The 23815-nt window shown below is 41.8% G+C and overlaps 1 protein-coding gene across 3 annotated transcripts in view; it reads left to right on the top strand.

Moving 5' to 3' along the window:
* Positions 1 to 23815, top strand: part of LOC122784928 (adenylate cyclase type 9-like) — a 34970-nt gene that overhangs the window by 3675 nt on the left and 7480 nt on the right. For all 3 annotated transcript variants that reach the window (XM_044050366.1, XM_044050364.1, XM_044050365.1), the window contains exons 4-6: positions 19908 to 20080; positions 23136 to 23240; positions 23502 to 23758. In XM_044050366.1, the coding sequence (XP_043906301.1) occupies positions 19908 to 20080; positions 23136 to 23240; positions 23502 to 23758 (535 nt within the window). The remainder of the gene's footprint in view (positions 1 to 19907; positions 20081 to 23135; positions 23241 to 23501; positions 23759 to 23815) is intronic.

Here is a 23815-nt window from a genome sequence, read left to right as displayed (position 1 = left end):
AAATTTTTAATATCCCAGCACAACCCGTTCAGCCGTATATTTTAAATCAGCGACTGTGTCAGATGGAGTCTGCGCTCCGGTCATGCAGGAAGTACTGATCTTATCTTTTTAATTAACTGATCCTAACGATTCAGTACACTAGTTTGTGTGTCTGTGTCCCAAATGAAACAACGTCAAGGCATTTCCGTGCAGCCGTGGTATGATGACCCTGCCCACGTTGAGGCGGTACTAGAGTAATGGAAAACTAACCAAACCACGGAGGGTCGAGCTGTGCGGCGCTCCAGCTGTAGAGTGGAAAAGCGCCATTAGATTTAACCTTTGAGGTGTTGCACCACCGTGTTTCTACAGCAGCCCAAACAGACAATTCATCTTGCTTTAAAACAGGTTTTCTATGCCAGTGCAGAAGAGTAATTTCCTTTCTGGCATGCAAAGGCCATCATAGTTTGCTGCTGTGCTTGGGAAAAGGAGGAGTGAATGATCAGTCTGCCATCTCACCATTACAGTAGATGTGACTAATTCTTACGCACTGGACCTTTAAGTTCCTTGTAATATTACCGTGTACCTCCAAGGTCATCAGAATTTGGCTGCAACACTTTTTGCTATAATAATGCCCCAATGACCCACACAAACGTTGGCGTTTTTATGTGCTGAAGTTTATGTTTTGTAATGTCCTCTCTGCCATCTCCAGAGGAAATGACTGCTTATCAGCAGTTGACCCTAACCCCAAGTGAATCAAACGTGGGCATCGCCAAGGTTAATACAGACTTTTATCATCACGTATTATGCCCAGCAGAAATGGGCTGTGATGTTGGCATTAACTAACAGTATCACAGGCAGGCGCCATCTTCTTCCTCTGCCTCCCCTCCACACAGTGTGTGCTCAGTCTTTCTACTCTTCTTCAATTACACTGCCTTCCAGACGTCCTCATTGTGTCCTGTTCTGTTATGTTAACCTCGCCTTCAACCCCGGTGGATCGCTTTACAACTTAATGTAACTGCTGTCTTCTCTTGAGAGACGCTTGTATGTGCTCCACCTCTCAATCTCGTCTCGTTTTTCTTGTCTCCCATTTACTTGACTTATAGGATATGCTTGCTGGAGTTCAAATGAATGTTGCCTTAATGGCTCTTTTCGTAATTTAAGGCTTGCTGAATCATTATTACCTGCAGTGAAGTGGCAGTGCATGAATAAGGAACTGCTAATGTACATCTGCACTTTGAGTTGACAGTACAAGTGTATTTTTGTTTCAGTAGAGGCCGAATGTGTCTCCTTGGTGGCTGCATGACATATTTCTGTACAGTGCATTCTGGGTAGTGATTAGTATGAACTGGCAATGCTTTCCTTAAATTAACAACTGAAGTGTACACTGAAGGGTTCACACATTAATTCTCTAAAATGTTGGGACTCAAAATCACTTCTGTGACCAATCAAACGCCAAGATGGAGGAAAAAGTGCTTTTTGTTTTTTTGTCATATGGATAAATGTGTTACTCACAGGTTTATCACCCCTCCTCCTCCACTCCTTTCTTGCCTACATCATGTATTCACTTCACCCTCCTAAGATTTATTCCGTCCCTGTAGATTTGCTATGCCTGTGAGAGAGCTGGCTGTCGGGAGAGAGTGGTTCTCTAGTGCCGAAAAATTCCCTCCGCTGTCAAGTATATCTCAGTCTGTGTAAATCACCTGGGTAATATTCCAGCCAGGCATGGATCCTGATTGGGGCTATTTCCTGTTGTTTGACTGTTGCTTTAAACTATACACTCAGAACCATGCAGCTGCCTAGTATTGTGATGTTTCACTCACAAGGCGTCACTACTCCATGTCTCCTCGCGGTGGCACTGCTCAGATAAATGAGGGATATCTGGGCGGAAGTTACCAGGCTGAAGAAGTGGAGAAAGCTGCGCTAAGAGATGCCCCATAGATGTTCAATACATAGACTTTATGCACTCTGTTGTTAATAAGTAGAGAAATGTTTTCTTCAGTTAGACAGATATTGTGATGTATCGCTACATGGTTGTCTTGCGACATATTGATTATCACAGAAGAATCATCGTATTGTGATATTATTGGTATCGTGGACCATTCCGTATCATATTCATTACACATTGTAGCAGAAGTTCTCACAGGATTCAACCACCGTAGTTTAGCATCTCGGTGTTCCAGCTGCATCCTGTCGACTCCTCAACACTGACTCGAGGCCTGTGGGTTTAGCAACAACTGGATGTGTTGTAGCTCAGTTTTCATTCCCGCTAGACGAAAAGTATGCCAGGTATTTGACCGCTGGCAGTCAAATACCTTGTCAATCGATTGTTGACAAGAACTGTTGACTAGAATCAATTGTTCAGCATTGATTCTCGTCTGATTATTCAGTTGTCCGTCAATTGAAGAACCCAAGGTTACTATATTTGCTACCAGCCAGAAAATAAAGATGGAGATAAACAGATTCACATCTCACTGGAAGGATAGAATGGAATGATCGTTTTCAAAAGCTGTTTTGAACAAATCTCATGGTGTGTTTGTCTCTATAAGGGGCCAAGACAACATGTGTCTTTTCATTACAGAAAAATTGAGGCTGTATCTGATCCACTTTTCCTGGAATGTACTTGGCAGTGTTCTACCCTTCTGACACCTGCTGAAGGTTATCCATTTCGGAAGCAACAGCAGAGGGGTCCTATTATCTTTCTACTGACGATGCGATGGTTTCAAGATGCTGTTAAGAAAATCAAATTGAAAGATGAAAGGAAGGGTCTCTTAGCTAATGTTGGCAGAGGGTTGTGTTTAATCAACAGGAACAGAGCAGATTTAGAAGTCATAACAGTGATGCAAATAAATGGCATATAATTAGGAATAACTTGGCATTTTGCTGCACCCTCACTGTTCTCATTATGCACGATGTAATTAAGAGAATAAGGATGAGTATTGGCGTGGGTACTTCTCATTACCATAACTCCTAGACCGTTTAAGATATCTAGAAAATTCTTTCAAAATCTACAGGAAAGCAGAGAGAGAGAGATATATATATTTGTCGTTATGGTAGACTTCCACGGAACGACCGTCCAATCACAGACAAGATTCCCCAGCTCCTCAGTACTGTAATTCCTAAACAGTTAAATAACTGCTAGATATCAAAAGATGGAGTTGCCTTGGAAAAAGAGGGAGAAGCACTCACTCAGTGGACACTTTTTGAGAATTCTACAACCAGAAAATCAAAATAAATCCAGACGGCATGATGGAGCGTTAAGGAAGACCCTTTTTGTAAACAGGCCCAGTGCTGCTTATTTGAATATTTCTAATTTTTAATATCATGCCATTAACAACAATAAAAGATTGACCTCAGTAACAATTGCTGCAATATTGCTTAGTGAAATTCTCTCGCTGTTATTAGTGTGTGAATGATATCTGCTGTGCAAAAGCCTTTGATCTGAGACACTAGAAAATGATTCTAGATGTATAAGGGCTGCTTGAAGCATCCTTCAGAGGAATTGTGCTTGTTCTACTGTTGTGAACACATGAGCCAGATGATATCGCGCTGCCTATATGAATGGAAACCTCCAGAAAACATTTGGTGCAGACATTTCCCCGTGCGACTAGCTGGTGCTCATAGTGAGAGAGAGAATTCCCCCCCAAGAGTGGGTAGAAAAAGAGAGTGAATGTTTAACTTAAGGTAGATGAGTCTCCCTGTTTATTATGCATTCTGCTACATCTTTGCTGATGTGGATTTTCCAGGCTGGTGGTAATGCATAAACACCACAGCTCTACTTTGACGATCCAATGTAGTAACTGTACATTAATTAAATATACCAGCCCCTGTCTATTAATACTCTTTGGGTTAAGACACACTATGTTCTCAGTATCCGGCTCCCTCTAGGGTAAGGCATGTTTTCAGGTTTAAATTTGAGAATTCTGACCTTTTCTAACTTCACTGCTAAGTGAGGTGGTGCTGGGCAGCTTCGCACAGTATATCCCTTCATGCTCTGCTCTTGCTCTTTGGCCCCATGGGGGATTTCTAATTACACAAGACTAGATAATCTTCTTGGCTAAAGTGATTAATGTTGTTAATTCTCCCATCATCATGTCTTCCCACACTGGCCTGGCGTTACCCTGATCCCAAAAAAACCCCATCATCTGCTTGCCAGCGAGCCGTTTTCATCCAAACAAATGATATTGATTTGCCTGTAATGAGGCTGCCATGGCTGTGTTTATTTATGATGAGGCACAAAGAGATATTTTCATGTCACGTCGATATCGAAGACAAGGCCAAGGGTTGTGCTAACTATAAAAATAATTTGTACTCCGGTCCATTATATTAATTTGTCCGCATTCCCTCTCCACTCCTGGGCCTTCAATACAGTAATTGATAAGCTACAGTTGGACTGATTTGAGCACTGAGCAGAACAAAGCTTCAAATAGTCGTGGTGATTAATGATCTGTGTCGTTTCACTCGAGCCCTATTACTCCATGCTCTGCAGAACAGAACATATTAGTTATGGACGGGCCATTTGTTCTTCTGGGAGACTCGCATGTCTACGCAGACATTCATTTTTATTTGCTTTTCCTTAGTGTTGAGCTCTAGTGTGAACCAGAGACAGAGGAAGGGAAACTGTGTGCACATTTAAGCCTCTGGATTGTGCGTGTGTATACGTTTTTTTTTTTTTTTTAACCTCTTAAGGATCGTGTTTGATGTAACCGCTCACCTTGTCAGGACTAAGGTGTGATCCTAATGAGGTGGGACCTCATTTCTGAGGCTGTGGTTAATATTAGAATGAGATGTTAATTGTGGTTAGGTTTAGGTGAGCGTGTGAGTGAGTGTGTGCTTTCTGCACACTGCTGCACTTGACAAAAAGTTAAATGGTTTGACTTTTTCACACTAATATATACACAGCTGTCTCTCACCCTGCCAGCAGTCAAATACCTGGCAGAATTTTCATCTAGACTCTCAAGTCCAATTCAGTATGCACACACACTGTTCAGTCCGAGTGAAGACAGGAGGGGTCAACGGTGAAGTGGAATTCTCTGAGTGGAGTGGCCCATTCTGTCTGTGGGGTAAGAGGCGGCAGATATATACGACTGAGTTCTCATTTCAGCACTTTCTAATTATATGTGTCAAGAGCTGCAATGATCTGTATCTATATTTACACGCCTCAAAATATCTATCGAGTGACCATTCAAGTAAACCGGCCATGCTCGTGCAAATAAAACAGGTACCTGAATCTTTCCTCTGTAGATATTTACTTGGTTTTAGAAAGTATTTTCATAATCGATTCATCTGTTGTTATTATATTGTTCGGCCCGTAAAATGTCACAAAAATGCTGACAACTGTTGACCAGTGTTTGTCAAACCCGCAACTGATGATGTTCTCGAATGTGTTGTTTTGTCCGCAAACCAAAAATGATTTTGTTTTTAATGATGTCTTGTTATATGGAGCAAAGAAACCAGAAGATATTCACATTTAAGAAACTGAAACAATCCGAAATCTTGTTTTAATCATGAGAAAAGCTTCAAACTGTGTTTTTATAAGTGAAAAGTGAGTAGTGTGGTTAGGCATTGCTGGCATCTGTTGGGATGGCTCATAAAAATAGCGCTAAATACTTCCTGTTATTATTATTAGTAATATAATACAGCTTACTGTGTGCTATAGTGGCCCCTCCTGCTGACGTTAAGGAGGCGAGTGTGATGTTGGGACACTAAGCAGAGTTTGTGGTGGCCACGTTGTGCCCGAAACACCTTGCCCCTGCATGGTAGGTTCCAGCCCTGCCGTGAGAGTAATGGCACAATGTATCACACTGTTTTGAACAACATCAGCCTGTGTTATGAATTATAGCGCAGCACAGCGTGGCATTGCACCCTGCAGCAACACACTCTTATACTGAGCACGTCTGTGGCGTTTTCAGCATCCCTCATCGCGCTCTGCAAACATCAGGCCGCAGTGGCAATGTTATTGAAGGTCTGTGATGGTGTGGTGATTTAATAGCGGCAGTAAATGACGTTCGAAAGAAAGGAATAGTGTTTCTCCGACCAAAACCACATTCAAAATACATAACTTGTTTGTCTGACTAAAATTGTACCAAATTAAATTTCTCATAATTTGGATTAAAGCACCCAGATAATTCAGTTGGGAATCCAATTACTGCATATAAACATTCAGTCGGACTCAAGCTGGCCTGAGTGCTCTGCCCATGCTCCACATTTCTCACCTTTGACCTGGAAATAACAGAGGAAGTCGGTACACAGCAGGAGACGACGATGAGAAAAACAAATCCTGACCGGCACACGGTTTTGTACTGATGCAGAGACTGAGGTTATGCTGAAAGGGGGCATGTAGGACAAAGATTCCTGTAAGTGCTTGTATACTGCGACAAGGACAGTAGTCCAATTAAACAGCCTAGTCATAGATTTAACATTGCATGGAAACGCACTGACATTTATTGAGCATGACTGTGCCATCGGTGCTTATTCAGAAGGACATGGCTTGCTGCTTCAACCCAGCAAGCAATAACATATTTGTATTTGACATAAATGGCTCAAAAGCATAACCCATATTACTGAAAAACAAGTGCTCCATTGTGCTTTATACTTAACTGGTACTCTTGAGCATCCATATACACTGACTGTTGTGCTCCACTTAATCCTAACAAGCGACGGTGGACCCGGCAGACCTCTTCCCCCTCCTCTAGGGGACAGCTGTCCTCTTGGCTCTATGCTGAAGTGTTCTGCTTCTGACACATGATCCTGGATGTCAAAGATCCTCATACCACTGTTTGTCTGATGAGGAGCCACACATGCAAGCAGCTGACACGCTGAGCCTGTAGAACAATCGCATTTGTATGACGTGTAGAATGCGTAGTGCAACACGCTACACGATGTGCATGTCTTGGTTCTGATGATGCTTCAAAAGCCAACTAGGACATTTTAGGGGCATCACTGGCAATGCTGACATCGGCAAATGCTCAGATGTCGTGAATATGAGATGATACGGTCTGGAAGAAAGACTCGGGTATCGTTTTTTTCTTATTTTATTCTTGTTAAAAAAATCCTTGCCCTTGCATTGTGGACCATCTGTGATTATTGTAATACAATAATATTGTTGTACAGATGTAAAGGTATATAGGCATATTTATGCTGTTTGATATATTACAGGATGTCTGGGTTTAGACAAAAGAGATTTCATTTTTAAAAAGTGCTCTACAGTAATGAAGCAAACATTTAAAAGCAAAAAACACAAACAGAGCACAACACACACTGAGTGGTAATCATTAGATATTGAATTAAAATACTAAGACCCCAAGTCCCACCTAACCTATTATGAGCTGATGTGGTCTCTGTGGATCTTGCTGTAATATCATATAAACACATCATGTCAGTGGATCCAGTGTTTGTAAATGAATCTTTTGCTCGGTCCTTGATTGCTAGCCAAAGTGTTTTAGTAAATGTGCTGAGATAATGTGTTTTGTTTATCTCCATGCAAATATACTAGAACTTCTCTTTGCAGAGAGCTAAACAGAGCAAAGGGCTTGTACAAACAAGGTAATAAAGAAAGAAATAAACGTACCAGATCGACTGGAGTTCTCTCACTCGGTTCATCTTGTTCGGTGGTTTTTGTGTGACTCAGCACGACACATGGGCCACATGCACACGTGCACACTTCAGCTCTGCTCCCCGGGACCCGCCAAGGTTAATTTCCATGGTGATAGCATTGAGAGTGAACTGGTAACAGGAGGCTCTCAGTAGACAGAGGGACTGGGGCTCTGACTGGGAGTGAAGGGCCAAGCTGACTTTACTCAGCTGAATCTCTGGCCTTCATGTTGTGCTGAAGGCCGAAACGTCTTTTTTTTTGAGTGACCCAGTGTTGAACTGTTCACAGAAGATGCACAAAGATACTCAGTGCATTGTCAAACGTCAAGATTTTTAAGCAAATACAAAAGCGTCTCCCCTGTTGTTGTTCTCGCCCTGTACATTGGGTGCATCTGTCTTGGCTCAGAGTGAGATGAGCCGTATATTTGGCTCGAGCCATAAGAGTTTCAGCCCAATAAGTTAATCACTGACAAGTTTTGGCAAGTAGTGGTAATCAGCTCACGATCAGCATTTGGCAGTTGCCAAGTGTAAAAAAAGTGTCTAGCAGAACCCACTTTCATTTTCATTTTCAGCGACGACACGACACCCCGTCCTTTCAGAGAGATGGGGTGACAACGCAGAAACCGGAACAGACAGGAGCACAGTAGCGTTTCATCAGAGAGAGGACGAGGCAGGAGGAAGAAAAATGAAGTGACGGTGCTATTACAATATAGGTTCAGCAGTCGACTGGATCTAAACATGCAGCATTGTGCGGGCCCTCGCAGCCTCCGCTCTCCTCATCATCATGCAGATGCTTGGGCGATACTGTACACACAGGAGATCATGATCATGAGTCACTGACGCATCCTTATCTGTTCTCCATTGTGATCGAGGCTGTATAGAAAATTGCCTGCACTTCCCCCATCAGACACACACGAACCTTTACAGACCTTGACGCAGGGACCTACCCGGCGACAGTCACAGCAACATACTCTCTATTCACCCTCCTACATGTGTACACACTTCACCAAACACCCACACCTCCAGCCACGCCCTGTGCTTGTTTGTGGGCCGTAGTGTCTCGTTAGTGTGCACAGCAGGAGTATGTGTGTGTGTGTGAGATAAATGGCTGTGTTAATTATGAATGAGTGAAGATGACGGGGAGCCAGTCCACCATGAAGCCTCTTCCTGTGCTCAGCCTGCACAAATGTATGGTGCACTGCATGTTGCAGTTTGAGAATGTCTTAACTTTAGCAAAAGACTCACTTATTTCTATTAAACAGGCAACATGTGGTCAGGGTCTTTCTTTCTTGTATTGTTTAGCACTCTTCTGCAGCAAGAAGTCCTGGTTTCAAGACCTGGTTCTTTCTGCATGGAGATTGCATGTTCTCACTGTGTGTGCGTGGGTTTTCTTCAAGTTCCCCAGCTTCCTCCCACAGTTCAAAGATAGGATAAAGTGGTAGAAGATGGATGGATGGATGGTTTCTGGCCATAAGGTCTGGCCATAAGTCAACACTAAATCATTTTTATTAAAAGCACCACATGACCTGCAGAGGCTTAAACCCCCGTGTGGTAGTTCTAGTCTCCCTCTAAAAACCTGTTTTCATTTTCCTTTGATAATCCTCCTCCATCTCTCATGTGACAAAATAACAGAAGAATAGATCGAAAGGACATTTTCCTTCTTATTAACCAATCTCATAAAAAGACCAATAACACTTTCCACTTTGTAATGCTTCCTCACTTTCCTGTTCTATCTGTGGCCTATTGGTTTTCCCCCGGAGACACACATCTTTACAGACATATCGCAGGTATTTTTATTGATTTGAAAAAGGTAAAAATAATTCCCTTACAACAGTGACAATATCTGGGCACCGTGATGTCCAGCAAACTCAAAACCGCAGTAGACATTGCTTGTGTGCCAAACACAATGTAAGCTATAGTGGTCAAGTTTATTGTAAGGATGGAAAGTGTCACTCAGTGGATTGTTGTGCCTCACTGATGTATTATTAATAGTTTTTGGGCAACAGATGAATATAGAATAAAGCAATGAGATCTTGTAGCCAGTTCTAATTGGATCAAATGTCGGTTTCATCCTTTATGTCGGATTTTTTGGACAGTAACAAAACTCAGCACAGCTCCCTCTTGGGAGCCCTTCTATATATATAAAAGAACCTTGTGGTAAAGCTGTTTTTCTCTCTAAGATGCCTCAAGACCAGCTCCATCCATTCAAGTGACGACCCTTTTGTGTCCCTCTGGCTGTCACCTGCTTTTCCTTCCTCATGCTTTTTAGCCCCAAGTATTCCCACTGCTGTCACTCCTAAAGGCTATTTCTGAATTAATGTGTGTGTGTGTGTCTGTGTGTGCATGCGCTAAGTGCCTGACATATTCCCAACAGAGGTCATTCCACATCCTTTTATCACTTTCAATTATTCTCTCTCTGTCTCGCCTCCTCTCTGTCTCCATCTCTATTTTTTTTTTTAATCTTGCTGCAGCTTCATTGTGTAACTGCCGAGCAGGCCCTTGTTTCTGTGCTTAACCATGAAATTAAATTGATCTTCTTAGTTTAGCTTCAGTTAACCCGCGTTTCGACTGAGAACAGCACCTTCACTTGGCAGGCGTGGTGCGCGCCGTGACAGCGAGATACGTAGCGCGATGTCAGATCGGTGCGCCGACAACGAACAATGCGACACAACGGACAACAGCAGAGGACATCCCACAGCTTGTTTTTTTCTCCTCTGTTTGTGGCTGTTTGTATGAGAAGAGGCTGCAGGTGCTGAAGAAACACCGGTCCCAAGGGAAAAGTGACGTTTTTCTGTCACCCAATCAGCTGCCTCTTGAGAGTCTAGCTCCATACGTACTGTACCTTCACTGTTACCCCCAAGGGAGGGGTACCAAAAAATAGAACGGTTGGGGACAGTTGGGAACCACAGGCTTGTATGCATATGTGGAAACGTGAAGTGGCTCTGCGTTAATAAAAATGTGGTAAATATAAAGGTGTCAACAAGCATCAGCATAGTTTTCCCACTGTTTCTCACCGAGTATGATTCTGTGGTTTCTGTGGTCGTCGCCGAGCTCATAACGGCCTCATTGACTCCTCCCGTATCATTGGCCTGTTTTATATTAGCAGTCCCCGGAGAGTGATGCAGTCCTCACCGGAGGATCCAGTACGAGATGCGAGTCCTCACAATGTAGTGTAAGCAACGTCTGTGGTATTGCAGCAGAAGATGTGATGGGAGAGATGTGGAACATACAAGTGAGGGAGATGTTTGTTTGCATTGATCCGTCATTGTTAAATCAATAAAGTATTGCTGTTCGTAGTCGGGATCAATAGTGTCCCCGGTGGGGAAAGCTCTGCATGTGATGGAAACAGATTTCTGTGTGACGCAAGACAGAAAAGTGCAGAATGAGAATTCTAAGGTGACGAGTAACTGAAGTGATGTTTTATTGACTGAAAGGAATTGGCCTTAAACATTCGTGCATTTCAAGAGAGATTTGAAGAATACATAACAACATTAACGAGAAAGTGGACCACCACCATGAAATTTGGTCAGATGTAGTGTTTCTATTCATCTAAAATAAAAGAAAAGTGTTTATTGCACTGTCACAATTAAAAATGTACAGTGAAAGGGGACATTTTGCATATTGGTCATAGAAATGTCGTGATTACTGTAACTAATGATGGAGACGGGAGCATCCTGAATTATGTGGTGTCCTATTTACTTATTTTAAAAGAGCCGAAACGGCGGATCACTTGTATAAAGCAAATATAAAACCAATTAAATAATTTGTAAACGAATTGATCCACACTGACACATTTCTCCATCTGTTTTTGCATAACAGTCTAACTGACGTTCTACTGATACTGATAGTTCTGGTGCATTGACAGACGGCATAAGGAGAATAATGTGATGGGATGAACAGAGGGTGTGGACATTAATATTCAGAAGAGTGCACATGGAAAAAGAACGGTTTGACAGAGCAGAGGAGACTTGTCAGGTTTTGGGGATGATGTCAGCTGGAGCACTAGAGCAATTCTTCACAGAAAGGAGGCCTTTACGCCTGTGAAGTGATGAGGCAAAACAGATATCGGCTGAGGCACAAAAGAACAGCGAGTCTAGTTGGATTTGAAATGGGGGGGTCAGTGAGTAACACGGAGAATGTCTAAAAAAGACAAAATACAGACCACTGAGCAAAGGATAACAGGGTATTTTTTTCTTTTCATTTTTTTTTAAAAGATTTTAGAGGGATGTCAGCTGTATCTATTGTTCTGCTGGCAGACCATAGCAGCCTTGGACTGTCAGGGTTGGACGGATCGGTGAAATACGGAGAATATGGAACAGACAGCCAAGTGAGAGTTAAAGACTTTGAGAGAGATGTTAATTGTTGCTATTGTTATTTTGAGCGAGCCTTGGTGGGGCCGGCTTGAAGCCAAGGGAAAAAACACACTGGCCAAATATGGAACATTTGTTTCACCCCTGTTTACAGCAGTGAGGGGCAGAAAAAAGGGGAAGGATGCTGACAGATTTTGTTGATTGCTACAGGAAGAGAGACCTCGGCATGGCCAGCATGTTTGTGTGTAAGCAGAGACGTTTTTGTCCCAAACCTGGAGAGCTCATGTCCTGAGAAAGCCCAGGTGGTGGTGGAGTTTCTGTTTATCCACCCAAGCTTATGTAACCGAGGGGTCACAGCGTGTTATCTGGGGTTTCTGAGTGTTTGAGGAAAAATTTGCATGTGTCTTCACGCCTCATTTATCTAGATGCCATTGTTTGGTGCTGCCAGGAAATGTATTGTCCCTTACAAAATAAAGCAACTCACGTCTATGGCCTTACTCACTTCAACGTGCATTCATTTAAAGCTACTGTACATAACGTTTAAACAGAAATAAATTGTCAGCACACATTGCAGATTGAGCCTATGTGCTCTGCACGACTCTGTGTTTCTCACTATAGCGTCGTTTAGATCTCATGTATAGACAAAAATGAAAGGGCTTTTTTTGTCTGTTAAAGGTTAAGATGTTTGTTTCTCATCATTCCTCTTGTGAGAGTAAGAGTGCTCAAGTTATTAGGGTTTTACATATTATATTCCAGGATGAGGATGCAGTGGACGCAGTGCCAACTGGCAAGAGAAGCTGCCCAGCCTAGCAATGCCAGATTCTAAGTACCACCTGCTCTAACGCCTAGCCCTGGAAGTCAAAGCTGTTATTATGTGTTGACCATTTCCATTGTCTGTAAAGCCTCTTTCCCACTAAAAATAGAGGGTATACCTGGGATTTTTTTAAACCAGAGTGAAGCCACTAAAAAGGGCATTTAACACCATTACCATTGCCAATGGCTGTTCTGTCCTGTGGTGTTTTTAGCCACCCATCACCTGTGTGTGACTTGTGATGTCAGGCATGTGCCAGAAACAAATTACTCTTTTTCCACTGTACAGTTCTAGCATGACTCGGCTCGGCTCGGCTCGACACGACTACTTGCTTTTTTGCTTTTCTATTAGGGATAGTACCTGGTACCTGGTTCTTTTTTGTACCTGCTCTGGCAAGGTTCCAAGTGATCTGAGCCGACACTAAAATGTGACGTGTCGGACTTTATGACTTCGGAATCAAACCTAACAATGCTGAACTGTAGATCAGTGTTGTTTTCGTCAACGATGACGATGACAAAATAATTTTGTTGACGTAAATGTCAGTGTGTGGTTTGTCAGACATTCAGACTGCACGACATTTCTGCTTATTGTGTGCGTAATCTGTGAATCAAAACCTAAAAATGACTTGGTCCGTGTTTCTAGACAATTTACGCTCCTCGCCCTGATGACGCGACGCTGTCGGGGCGCATTGAGGACAGTCTGCTACAATCGGCAGTCGCGCCAGGGGCACATGTCCGCGGCCACGGGAAGCGGCGAGGTCTGGGCGGGGGTTCGCTTTAAACCATCTTCGCACCGAGCCCTTCCAAGCTGATCTAGTGTCGGTCGCGGCGCACCACCGGCGGAGGAAATTTTAATGTCAAACTTATGTGGGCCACTGTTGTATGATGAAGTCGGCATCAATTCATGGAAAAAACTGTTGAAATATGGAGATTAAAGGTTTCTGCCCAACAGTAATCTCCAATACTTATTGACATAAATGAAGACTATATACTTATTCTTTTTTAAACTAAAACTGACTAAAACTTTTTTGAGTTTTTGTCGACTAAATCTATCACATATAGAAATGACTAAAACGTGACTAAAACTATCACATGTAGAAATGACTAAAACGTGACTAAAACTATCACATGTAGAAATGACTAAAACATGACTAAAACTATCACATGTAGAAATGACTAAAACGTGACTAAAACTATCACATGTAGAAATAACTAAAATGTGACTAAAACTAATAAGCGTTTTAGTCCAAAGAGACTAAATCTAGACTGGCTGCCAAAAACAACACTGCTGTAGATCAGTTAAAAAGTCTTAAAAATCCTAAAAACATGTGTAAGCCTCCAACATTTAGCAAGGACATTTTTAAAATCTTGATATTTAACAGAGGAGTCTGGTATATTTAGCAACAGCACTGCTGAAAGCTGGTGATGGTGAGTTGAACATTAATCCTGTTGGCTATGGTAACAGCTGGAAGATGAGTGCGTGTTGTAGCGTTGCACTGGAAATGATGCATCTCTGTCAAAAATAGAGTAGACAAGGAAGAAATGACCCTGGTCTAATGTTTCCACTGATGATGATCGCAGCTATAGCAGATATACCATGAATCACAGTCATTTGATCCAGAAACTCTCTGAAACCAGAGAGTTTTGCACTGTAGAGGGAAGTTCTATGGGAACTTCCAAACCTGTGTTGTGTCTCATATGGCCCCTGCTGTCTTCTCCACCTTTTCTGTGTGTTTTTTTGTTTTGCACACTCAGCCACTGAAACAGGCTTTTCAGTGACGGCCATTATTCCAGAAGTGCTTGGACGTGGTGTTAAGAGGCACTAGGAAGGGAAGAGTAGAGGTGTTGTTCTCCTCTCTGCTGAACATAGGGACTTGGAGAGGGAGATAATGTGACTGGCCTCTCATGGGGAAAGGTTATCTACTGTTCTCTGTCAGTCGATAGCACAGGACATGACACTTCAAGTCCAATAACACCCGGAGGCTGCCAATAATGATGCGCTTCATTTACCCCAGGGTCGTCAGAGATGGAGTTAGGCAAATGTACCTGTGTAACAGATGGTCAAAAAGACAGACAGACAGACAGACAGACAGATGGCCACAGCCATGTCACAAAACCAGTGACATCAGCTGGAATACACAACCTGATTATACTTGACCTTTTCCTTGCCACAAGGCCGTGAGAGCACAGCTGTATACTGATCACGATGGACCAGATTGAAGTGGACGGGGGAGCCAGCTGCTGCTCAGACCAGTTTGTCAGAGCCGTAACTTCCTGCGTGACAACGCTGCAATTTCCACTGCCACAAGGTTTGATCATAAAGATGAGAGATTGAGCTGAAAAGCCCCACAAACATCCGTAGACTTTTAAGCCCATATAATCCGACATACAAACACGCAGATGATTTATCCTGCTCTTCTCTGGCTGTGCAGTCTGTGCCATGTGAGCTGATTCTTTCTCTGACAACAACACGTCATAAACCACACAACCATCCCCCTTTTTTGCTTGTACAAATGTGTTTTCCTCTTTTAAATAACACCCAGAGGCTGCCAAAAAAATAAACACTGATCTCCTCAGCTTGTTATTTTCACTTTTCATTTTTAAAAGATTTTTAATTATCTGTTACAAGTGTGGGTTTTGATTTCATTATTTTTCTTTATTGCATTATCAAATACTGTGCTGTCTCTCCCCTTAGTCCCTGCTCTTTAGTAATATTTTACTGGCGCGTGTATTATCTAGCTTGAAACACTTCATTATCTTTAATAAGCCATTTCAGTGTTGGATAATAGAGGCTGAACGGTCCAGTGGTTTCAGTTCAGGTGGATTTGGCTCGGTCTTCGTCTCACACGGCTTCAGTTGTTTTGGTTGTTGTTGTTTTTTTACAGCAGATATAGAATTTGCATTAATCACAACTCTAAATATGTTAATAAATAATGTGACTCACGCTGAAGTCATTTTGAGAAAATGAACATGACTCAAGTGCTCTCAATCTGGCTTGTGCAAATCTCAGAGAACTGATAAGAAACCTCTAAGACAAATGCAAATCTGGACCCACGAATCAAATCATTGGACTTTTACTGCTTCTCTTACATTATTTAAAGATGATGTCACTCGTGTTATCTCTGCAAGGTGACAAAACATTGCGTCAGTTGTGGGTAGTCTTGAGAGCTCATGTTTTTGTCTTGAGATTCTAGTGGAAGTTGAGGAAGAAGAGGAGCAGATACATGTGTCTTTATGTCTGTCAAATTCTGTGATACATATATATATATATATATTTATATATATATATGTATATATATATATATATATATATGTATATATATATATATATATATATATCTCATTATTATAATTTTTTTAATTTAGATAATTTTTTTTATTTATCCAGATAAAACCATTGAGATCGAAATCTCTTTTACAAAGTTTGACCTGGCCAAAAGGTCAGCAGCACACGTCACAGCAGATTGATTTTGACAAAAACAATATAGCAGTGTATAAAGTTGAGGTAACAGTAACGAAATAAAAACACAGGCACTGTTTACTGCTTCCCCTCTGAGCTGAGCTAAAACTAAATGCAAATTGGTGAAGTATTCCCGTAAGAACAGCCCGTGTGTGTGTGTGTGTGTGTGTGTGTGCGTTCACTCAGAGAAGGCCATTCAGATTTGACATACATTTCACAGTGATGAGTGAGTCGACAACAGCCAGTAACAAATCACAGGGCACATGGATAAACAGTGTTCGAGGACAGTAAACATTTGGTTGAAACACTCGTACACAGCACATCGCCTGAATCTAGATACGGCAGAAAAGGTCGCATTAGAACTCTGTGAGTTTAGGTCTTGTGTGTGTACAGTATATGGCGCTCAAGTATGTCTTGAATAAACCTCGCGTAAAAGACCCTTTTAAAAACACAGATTTTTACCTATAAAAATCCACTCCAGTTTTAAGAAAGCCAGGGTCATGCTATTGTTAAAGTGTAAGGGTAGGTCACACTAAATACCAAGGTTATTATAGTTAATGAAAACTAAAGTTGAAAAAACATTTTCATTAACTGGAATAGAAAAATAAAAACTACTATTCTTAGTGAAAACGTACTTATTTTTTCGTCTTTGTAAATGAATTTCATACTTAATCCTAAAAAGAAAATTATTAAAAATTAATACTTTTTAAGCAATATTGAAAGGTTATATTTGAGACAGCCCTTTCATTCATGATAAAAATGGTTTTAATTTGTTTTTCTTTACAATGTGGGGGCATAAGGTTATGCACGTTCAACACAACATTCGTTTTGTAGTTAATTGGGTTGAGTTGGTTCATCTAAGTGAATCAAACCTCTTATATTGGATTTGTTGGTTAATTTTGCTCATGTTTTTCCTCAGACTGAGCTCCGGAGACTCCTGGCTCACAAACAATGTGATGTGTCTTGAGGGATATTTATTATTATAATTTATGTTGTTGTGTTCATGTGTGTCTGGTATAGTCTGGTGGCTATATCCTTTACACTAACTGCATCCAACCTCAGCAGTATGATGCACATTTTGCTCTTCAGGTTACTTTCTTGTAGACTGTTATATTTGATTCAGGAATGGTTGTTACTCCGTATTATAAAAATACTAACACTAAAACTAATAATAATAAAAAAAAAAGCCAAACCTGCCCTTAGAACTAATTAAAAAAAACTAATTTTACTAAACAGAAAAAGAAAAAGTATTAAAAAAATGATTATAACCTTGCACTTGACTTAATACTTAACCTGTAGAAGCTGGGTTTGTTTTTGGTTGCTTTTGGAATGATTTGTTTCTTTAAAGCTGCATACATGCTTGAGAAACAATTATACTGTAGAGTTCATTGCCAAAACAGCAAATCTAATGGTGCTGTAAATGAAGAGGGATGGAGAAGGAATAACCCAATTTCTTAGAGAGCCCTGGCAGGAGTCAGTGTGTATCATGGAGTGAGTCAGAGAAGGGTTTGATTTGCAAAGTAATGAAATCAGTCAACACTGTTAATGTGTGTGTGCGTGTGGATCCGTCTTTGACTGTCAGTCTCAGTTACATTCACACGTTCTCAGTCTCGAAAGCTGCCCTCAGTTTCCTGCTGCCGCTTTTCCCTCTGCTAGGACACTCATCATGCGTCACTGGTGCGGTGAATTACTTTGTTATTACTGCTTTTTTTTTCCCCTCAGTTGAATCCTCGTCCACCTGCTGTCGATCCGGCTCCAGTGAAGCCTGTTCATGTGCACGTCCGCTTGCTGCTCGTGTGTATGTTTGACTGGGTGTGTGGGTGTTAGCAGGAGCAGTTCTGCAAAAATCATACTCTTTAAAGGCATTTTGCTATCTTATTGCTCTGTATCTTTCTCCCTAGCTGCTTGTTTCTGTCAGTGTTTCTGTCAGTGGGCCTCATGGAGACCAAAACCTGGTCCTAGTGAGGCAGAACCGCATTCCTGAGGAATAGGTTAAGGTTAGGGGCTAAGATTTGAATTATGGTTTAGTTAAGATAAGGGATAGGCATTAAGTGCTTGTGGTTAAAGTTAGGGGTAACACTTTATTTAGACCAAGGGTGACAAACGTAGGGCCCGCGGTCCAGAACTGGCCCACCAAAGGGTCCAATCCGGCCCGCAGCATGAATTTGTGAACATTTCACATTATAATAAAAAATAATAATAATACTACATTTTATTTATAGGTGATTATCAGGACACTCAAGTTCACCATACACAGTATAAAGACAGTTAAAATGCAAATGTAAAATAAAATACAAGAAACCACATAAAAACACAACAATTCCATATTTTTCAGTTGCCTTTTTCTTTTGTGCCTCTGTAATTTGTAATGCACATGTGAATTTAAGCACACTATTGTTGAAGTTGCACTTAATATGTTTTGTTTAAAGATACTTCATTACATGTAAAACAATAAAACAAAGGGAAACATTTGGAGTTCTTCTTGTTTAAAGGTTATTTTACTTTCCAAAGAAGAATAGCTTTGTGTGTGTCCGTGTGTGTGTTTGCGTGTGTGTGTGTGTGTGTGTAACCCCAGTGTTGCTCAGTAATGGCAGGCCTGTCTGAAGTACTTAAGGCAGACAAAGCTCAGAGCCCGAGGCTGTGGCTTCACCAGCATTCGAATTATGGCTGAGCACAGTCAGTCACAGGTTCTTACCTGTGCACACACACACACACACACACACACACAGAAGAGCTGTCACTGTGTCTTGTCACAATGTGTTGCCGCAGACAAGTGGCATATGTTACTGTAAATTTCTCAACAGCATGGAAAATGTCATTGGTTAAACTATCCTGTTTTGTCCTGTATAATTTAGGACAAACCATGTCATTCCACACACACACACACTAACATACACACTTATGAACGTAGGAACTGATAGCATGTTGACAGACGAGAGATGTAACAGGTGTTTAAATATTTGTCCCAGGCCGTTTTTGGTCTGAAAGCAACTGTCTCAAGGTTAGACCCATGCAAAATAAATGAGAGTGAAAAAAAGTGGCTCTGTTAATCGCCTATTTTAAACATTTTGAAAAAAGAACATGGATTCGGATTGTTTTCTGTTGTGATTATGGCCACTTTTCTCCAAATCACACCTGAAAAGATCAGACTCCGTGTGACTTGTTCTGTAGAGTTCCCTCTTTTATCTCTGGCTCATCTTTCTAAGTCCATATAAGAAAGGAGATAAAAGTACACACATTGTACATCGTTACATTACTGTTTTTCTCAAAATTATTGTTTGTAACCGGTCTTCTATATCTAATCAAAATGTATTATGACGTCTGCTGCTGACCTCTTGGCCAGGTCAGTCTCAATGGGTTACAATCTACCTGGTTAAATAAAGCTTAAATAGAATAAAATTATATAACATGCTTTTGTAATATATATACTTCACACACACACACACACTGTGTATATATATATATATATACCATGTGCATGACCTTCATTTTTGCTCTCTCTTCCTCTTTCTCTCTCTTCTCGTTTCATTTCAGCGCCTGCTTATATAATTCACTGTGGGAATTCTTATTGCTGGATACTTATCCTCTGCTGAATCTCGAAAACCACCCCTCAACCATCATACTTTCATCCCCACAGCGATGACTACACACTACTCCAACCTGTCAGAACTAATTAATCTAAGAAGTCAACTGTCAGTGACATCTTGCCACTCTCTGTGTGACTGTCTCTCTCTCTCTCTCTCTCCCTCTCTCTCCAGGCCTGAAGACTTACCTGATCTCTGGCAGGAAGGTGGAGCCTCACTTGCACTGTAACTGCTCACAGTTGGGCTTTGCTGGACCAGAGCATGCAGAAGCATGGTGTCCCACGGCCAGAGTGCACACTCCTGATGGAGCCCCTCCAGCCTGCACCGTGGTCCCTGACAGCACCAAGGTGAGCGTGTATAAAGTGTCTGAAGCATATCAAGGGGCAATTTGTTATAGTAGCCGTAGAACCACCACACATCATAGCAAACCACACATTCACAAAAGAGGAAAGGAAGGAAATCATCTTCTCCAAACTCCACACAGTAAGGTCTCAGTCCGGGAATCAAACTCAGCACCCTCTTGCTGTGAGGCAACAGTGCTAACCACTACTAACCGCTGTGCCACCGTGCCGAAGATGAATAATATTTATAGTGGATTGTTAAGTAGGACAATAGAGGCAGGTTTTTCAGTTCAGTTTATTTGGTCAGGTGGAATCTATGGCCAGACAATAGCAACATGAGCTCAGAAAAAAGGGGGACAGCCCTGGATGGATCTAAATATTATACTTTATTAATCCCCTTAGGGAAATTATTTCTCTGCATTTGACCCATCCTAGAATTAAGAGCAGTGGGCTGCCACACTAAGTAGCACCCAGGGAGCAATGGGGGTTGGGTACCTTGCTCAGGGGTACCCTGAGTCCTTTTGACCTGGTGGGGATGTGAACCGGCGACTCTGCGGTTGCAAGCCAAGTCCCCTTTCCACTTGGCCACAGGCCGCCCGTCGGGTAAATGACCCTCAGCTTTCTGCAAGCACTGAGTTTTTGTACAGTAGATGGAGGTCATCTAGTGTAGTTTAAGCAGATTAAACAGAAGGTATGGATAAACTACTAAACTAAAACTGCAATAAAACATTTATCATTAAAGGTTTGTCAACTTTACCACAAGTCCAAGAAAATTAAGGCATTTTAAGGCAAATTAACCCAAACGCTTTAAAATGCATGTGCACTACAATAAGCACTTTAACAGAAACACTTTCACACAAGTCACAAGTGACATTTTGAGCAACTTGAAACTTCCTGCGCCGCCTTGGCTATTTTCAGTGGTGTGTCTTTGATGGCTGGAGTACAGCTTATGCTAATTGTCCTTTTCTGTTAGTGTTGCTGTTAATGACACACAGATTTTTTCTTACCTTATGAAAAAAAAAAAAAATGCACTTAAGTGTTTTATCTTGTCTCATCAACCAGGGACTACAGATGTAAATGAGCCACTGGTATATTTATATGTAAATGTTCATTAATGTCCCTCTTAAATAAATCAGCCAACCTTGCAGCAAAAGAAAAAAGACAAAAGAAGAGAATTTGTATGACAAAAAAAAGGAGAAACATCAGCCTCGTACATTGATGAGCTAAGTATATTTCTGGGATCATTTTTCATTGCACATCTACAGTTTTCTGCCTGAGGGAGCAAACTGGGCTGCACGTTCTGCTGCAGCCTCGTTGATGTTCAGTTTTCTCCGCTCTTTTGTTTACGTGGGTGTCGTGTGCGCGGGCATGTGAGAAGAGACATGATTTCATCCATGTCTTTACCGTGCATTTTTTTAGTGTTAGTCCACCATGTAATTGCATGATTTAACCTTGGCGTTAACTGCAAAGGTTCTTTGTCGATTTCCCTCTTGATTCCAGTATACCTGTGTTCATGCCATGTATGTTGTATGTTGACCAGTTACGTGATCCTGATTCTGGATCTGCAGATCAACTATAATCGTTTAAATTGCTGTAATGCTCAGAATTTACATGAAAAAAACAAAAGAAAAACTCAAATGAATGGACACAGTAATAAGGAAATAATAGCACAAAACAGTGACTTCTTACTGTTGTTCTCCCCGACAGGCTGTCGACATCATAACTTTCTACCCACTATGTCAATCTTAGCTCTGCCTTCAAGGGAAATTTCTCATTTGCTTTGAAATTGTACCACTAGGTCAAGTACTTAACCAAAAGTGTGCAGCACATCATTTCAATATAATTGTCCTCAAAACCATGCAGCGCTGTTAGTTATCATCACCCCAATTATTCTTCCTTTCTCTCTACTCACCTGTCACCATAATCCCTGCACAGATCTTTCACGTGTCTGCCAGGGCAGGTGGGAAAGCGGGAAGGGATGTTGTAGCTTTTGAAAGGAGCAAGAGGATGGATGATGATGATGATGAGAGGCAGGAGAATCGTCAGGGGTGGTGGTGGTGGCGGGGGGGCTTACTCAGTATGGATAATGAGCAAACTCAAGCAGAGAGCCTGGAAGACTTCCTGCCTACGAGTGCATGACTCCTCTGTTTACGTCCCCTCACATAAATACAGACGCGGCTCACGCTGCAGGATCACATTCAGACATCTCGCCAACATTTGACTCTGTGTGAGGTTATGAATGTTTTTGAATTAAATGAAGCACACGCACTCAGCCACTTTACAAAGCAAATATCTAATCAGCCAATCACATGGCAGTAACTTAGTGGCATTTAGGCATGTAGACGAAGTTCTGCCTATGTCTGTCTGGACATTTTTGCTTCTTTTAACTATAAAAGGGCCTGATGTTGTGTGAGTAAGTGCTTTTGCCCCTTTTTCTGGAATAATTTTCACAATTTGGATGAAGACAACAAAAACAGCAAAAAGTTGTATTAACCCCCCCCAAAAAAACACTGTAGTTGTACGTGAACGCCAGATTTTGCTTATTAAATTGAAAATTTGAACGGAATATTTAAAATAACATTTGTTTGAGTCTTTATCTCAATGTGCAAAAACAGGTGAAAACCTGGAAACTATTTACAGACGTTTTTCCAGCTCTCGCTTCTCTGGCGACGAAGCCGCTGATTTGCCACACAACTGAAATTACCGTAATAACCATAACAATACCGTAATGTTGGTTTTGACGTGCAACTTTGCAGCTTTTTGGGAAACCGTATCTGAATTTTCTGATAGCCCAAACCGTCGTATAATCACAGTAATGCATAGTGCCCTTGTTTAGCCGCATGTGTTGTGTCATCGCTCAAGACTCCTGTTTTTAATTGCCGCTATCTTGTTGTTGTGTTTTTCCCCCCAGCTCGTGTGCTCTCCTTGATCTGTATCTCTCGGTTTAATAATTCTCCTTCTTCCCTTCCTTCCCTCCATATGCTGCATCTTCCTCCCATATGGCTGTACCCCACCCCACCTCACACCTAAATCTCCCCCCTCCCCTCCCTCCCCCCTGCAGTCCCCCTGCCTGCCCTGCAGTGTATTACCAGTGGAGGAGCAGGTTTTGGAGGAAGAAGCGGTGCTCAATGGCTGCCATGACGACCACAAGACCAACAGCAGCAAGGTGAGGCTGATGTTGTCACCTGTGCCAAACAAATAAGACTTTACACTGTCTATCAAAGATTCTGTCAGTGCCTCGGTCTAGTGTAATATACTGTATTTTATCAGTATCAGTATTATAATATTGACTCACGATGGTTCTTCTGCTGCAAAAGGACACGGACTCTTAAGCTTTATTTTATATTCCCATTACTTTATATTATTGCCCATCATCACTTTTTTGGCGGGGAATTTCAGGACTTTCCCCCCCCCCCTTTCTCTTCAGGACTTGTCCCATCTGAAATGTTCCCCAGCGGTCTCTGCGGGACGCTCGCCCAACGCTCTGAACGGCCTGCTCAGTCCTCGGCTGGAGGCCCTGAACAACAGCCAGACGTCCCTGTGTGAGATGCTGCAGGAGAAGGAGAAGAAGACGTGGAGCGGAGGAGCCATGGGCATGGACCACTCGGCGCTTATCCCTTTACGCTCCAAGAACTTCAGGGAGAGGAGCGACGCCCACTTTGTAGACGTCATCAAAGAGGACAGGTGAGGGTGACGGAAGAACAGTGGTACGAACCAAGTTCTCGCCTGTTGTTTTTTTTG

Source organism: Solea senegalensis, linkage group LG19 (assembly GCF_019176455.1).
Source record: "Solea senegalensis isolate Sse05_10M linkage group LG19, IFAPA_SoseM_1, whole genome shotgun sequence".
In the NCBI taxonomy this organism is placed as follows: Eukaryota; Metazoa; Chordata; class Actinopteri; order Pleuronectiformes; family Soleidae; genus Solea; species Solea senegalensis.
The sequence above is the reverse complement of the archived record's forward strand: the minus strand, read 5'-3'. Positions and strand labels throughout refer to the sequence as shown.